General features: G+C 46.4%; 1 protein-coding gene across 1 annotated transcript; it reads right to left on the bottom strand.

Moving 5' to 3' along the window:
- Positions 1–943: 943 nt before the first annotated feature.
- LOC147730407 (zinc finger BED domain-containing protein 6-like) lies at positions 944–2,239 on the bottom strand. Its single transcript, XM_086958553.1, has one exon. It carries the CDS (start codon positions 2,225–2,227, stop codon positions 944–946), a length of 1,284 nt encoding a protein of 427 aa, XP_086814679.1. The 5' UTR covers positions 2,228–2,239.
- Positions 2,240–3,235: the final 996 nt, after the last annotated feature.

Here is a 3,235-nt window from a genome sequence, read left to right as displayed (position 1 = left end):
CCAAAATTACTCCGCGCGCGCTCTGCAGCTAGGCCCTAACTCCCCTCTGCCACCATGGATTTGCTTCAAACCTCTTGCAATCAAAAGTATTGATAGCCATCAGTGTTCCCAGACCCCGAAACCCACCCACAAACACCAGGAAGCCCCCAAACAGGCCCCCGAAAACGCTACATTGAGCGAAATGTCAGAAATAGCAAAGAAAATTTCCTCATGGATTTTGTCCAAACCACTTCTATCCGGTATTAGACCTTCCCAGCAATGCCCCAAGACCCGCCAACCCACCTGCAAAAAAGCACAACACCCCCAAACAGCCAAAAAGGAAAATCTCATACTTACAATATTTATCGGCCTTCGGTCCAAACGCGCTGTGCAGCTAGGTCATAACTCCCGTTTTCCACCACAGATTTCCTGAAAAGCAAATGCAATCAAAATTAGACTGTCCCAGCAGTGCTCCCAGACCCCAAAACCCACCCACAAACACCCGGAACCCCCCCAAAGAGCACCTCAAAGGCAAGCAAGTCAGCAAAAACGCAAAAAAAATTCTCCTCCGATTTGGTCCAAACCACTTTTATCCGGTATTAGAGCTTCCCAGCAATGCCCCAAGACCCGCCAACTCACCCGCAAAGAAGTAGAACACCCCCACAAGTGCAGAGTCTTTCTTCATTGGGCGTAATCCAGCCCTCTGCTTTGAGGGAAATAGGAGTCTGGAGGAGGAGGATAGAGGAGCATGTTCTTGTGAACTTGTGAACCTGAGGAATGCAGACTGCGGCACCTTCAAATCAATAAGCAAACAAGTGAAGACAGTTCTGCTGATGGGCTTGTTTTTGTGATTAGGTGATTAAAGTTTTAATTATATTAACTGTGCAAAACAAAGAAAGACAGACACACAGGAATAAAAGTGAATAAGGACGAAAAAGAAAGTTATTGATTCATTGGCTCTTTTTCAGGGCTCGGTGTCAGGGAATAAGAATAAGAGTTCGTCCTCATACTCTGCGAATTCAGGCAGGAGTAGGTCAGTGTCACCTAACAGAGAAGAAATTCCCTCATCTAAGTTGCTGTCCTCCTCGTCTTCATCCGGCGTGTGTTCTTGTACTTTGTAATCTGGTGGTATGAGGTGCTGATTCATCTTGATCATTGTTAACCTCTCCACATTTTTGGGCAAGAGGCGGGCCCGTTTGGAAGTTACAATGCCACTAGCAGCACTGAAAACACGTTCAGAAGACACGCTTGCGAGTAGGCAAGACAAGTAGTTTATAGCCAGGTTGGAGATCTGTGCCCACAATTCATTTTTCCCAATCCAATACGCCAATGGGTCAGCATTAACATAGACCTCTGTTGAGTCATTCAGATAGTCCGGCACCATAGACTCAAGGTTCTCTAAGGTTCCTCCACTTGGCTTACTTTTTGCTGGGACCTTTTGAGAACCAAACCCAAGCAGAGTTAGCCAATCCTCTTCTTCACCCAATGTTACTGTTGTGTCTGGTGCAGATGATCCGGTTGCCGGTGTCTTTAACGGCTGAGAGGTCATTTCTGCCACAGCCACAGGTGCAGAAGTGGATTCTTTTGACTGGGGATGGCCTGCTGATGCTGATGTACTGCCTTTTCCTTCAATTTTCTGCCGTTCTCTTTCAAACCTCATGGCTGACAAGACTAGCCAACGTTTGTACTTTGTAACATCTTCATCATCAAAAGGAAATAATGCTCGGCCTGCCAGCGCCTTTTTGTAGCGAGGATCCAGAATAGTAGCACAAATGTTATGTTGTTCTGAGTCGATCATTTTAAGATGTTCATCGCCAAGTAGGCGCTCTAATAATTTCTCTGCCAAAACAAAAGCGTCTTTCTTTTCTTTATCTTTTTGAAACATAGAAGACAACGCCTTCAGCTGGTGCTCCAGCATGCGCAACAATGGGATAGCTTTTCCCAAATTACAGTCCTCCCTGCTGACTGCACGCGTGAAGACCTCAAAAGGACGAAGCATGTCTGTCAGGCTTTTAACTAGCTTCCATTGCGCCGCATCTAGCCTCAGGTCCTTCTGAGCTGTACCCAGTGTTAAGAAATAGTGATCGAGTACCGTATACTGCTCATACAGACGCTCAAGCATGTAGAAGGTTGAGTTCCAAGGTGTTGGAACCTCCTGGATGAGTGCTTTCACTGGCATTCGACGTTCATGTAGCAGGCTCCTCAGATGCTTCCGGGCCTTAAAAGAATGGCTGAAATGGTTGCACATTCTTCGGCAGGTGGCTACTAACTCGCAGGCTGGACTGTCTTCACTCAAGAATTTTTTAACAACCAGGTTTATACAGTGCGCCAAACACGGCACTCTGAAATAGTGACCCAGATCCATGTTCTTAACTACATTGGCGCCATTATCCATGGAAACATAACCAATCTGGCGTTTTTTTGGGGACAGCCAGTGAAAGACCTTTGTGTTAAACTCATTCAAAATGTTTTCTGCTGTATGACGTTTCTCCAAGCCAAACATGGCTAGTGTTGCATGTTTCCGAGCAGCTTTAAAAACTTGGTCCGGGTCAACACCTGCGTTTAGCTTTGCTTTAACCCCTGAAAAAGAGACCCAGTGTGTAGTGATGCACATGTAATCAGCGCCTACGGCACTGGTCCACATGTCTGTTGTCAGATGTATACTGTGAACAGCACTCTTCTGCAAGCTGCCCCAATCACCTCCAGCCCATCTTCATGTAGTGCTGGAACCGCAACTCTGGCAAAATAGAACCGGCTAGGAACCTTCCATTTAGGGCTGAGCGCTGCCACTAATTCTAGAAAACCAACCCCTTCTACAAAAGAAAAAAGGAGAAGGTCCAGAGCTAGCATTTTAACCAGCTTAGTGTTATACAGACGCGTCAGTGGGTGGTTGCGATCATATGGCGCTTCTGAAAACAACATGGTTCTAATGTTGGCCTGGACCATGATTTTAAGGGATGATGATGATGATGACTTCTTCGACCCAGTTACGCTCGCTGATTAACTTTTTCAAATTGGTGTCTCACTCTCTCCCACACTCTTCTTAGTGTGGCTCACAGGGGGTGTGCTGCTGACAGGGTACTGGGTGTAAGTGAAGTGTTTGACACTTCTTCCTCCTCGTCATCATCAGATGAAACATCAACGTTTTCTTGACTTGCAATTCGGGCTTCCTTGATCTCCTTTAGGTGCGCAAACCATTGGACAGTGTGCTGTCTCTTAAGATGACCTCTCTGGCCTCCGGTACCATAGTTGGTAC

Source organism: Lissotriton vulgaris, chromosome 2_1 (assembly GCF_964263255.1).
Source record: "Lissotriton vulgaris chromosome 2_1, aLisVul1.2, whole genome shotgun sequence".
In the NCBI taxonomy this organism is placed as follows: domain Eukaryota; kingdom Metazoa; phylum Chordata; class Amphibia; order Caudata; family Salamandridae; genus Lissotriton; species Lissotriton vulgaris.
Note: the sequence above shows the minus strand (reverse complement) of the source record. Positions and strands in the feature narration are given on the sequence as shown.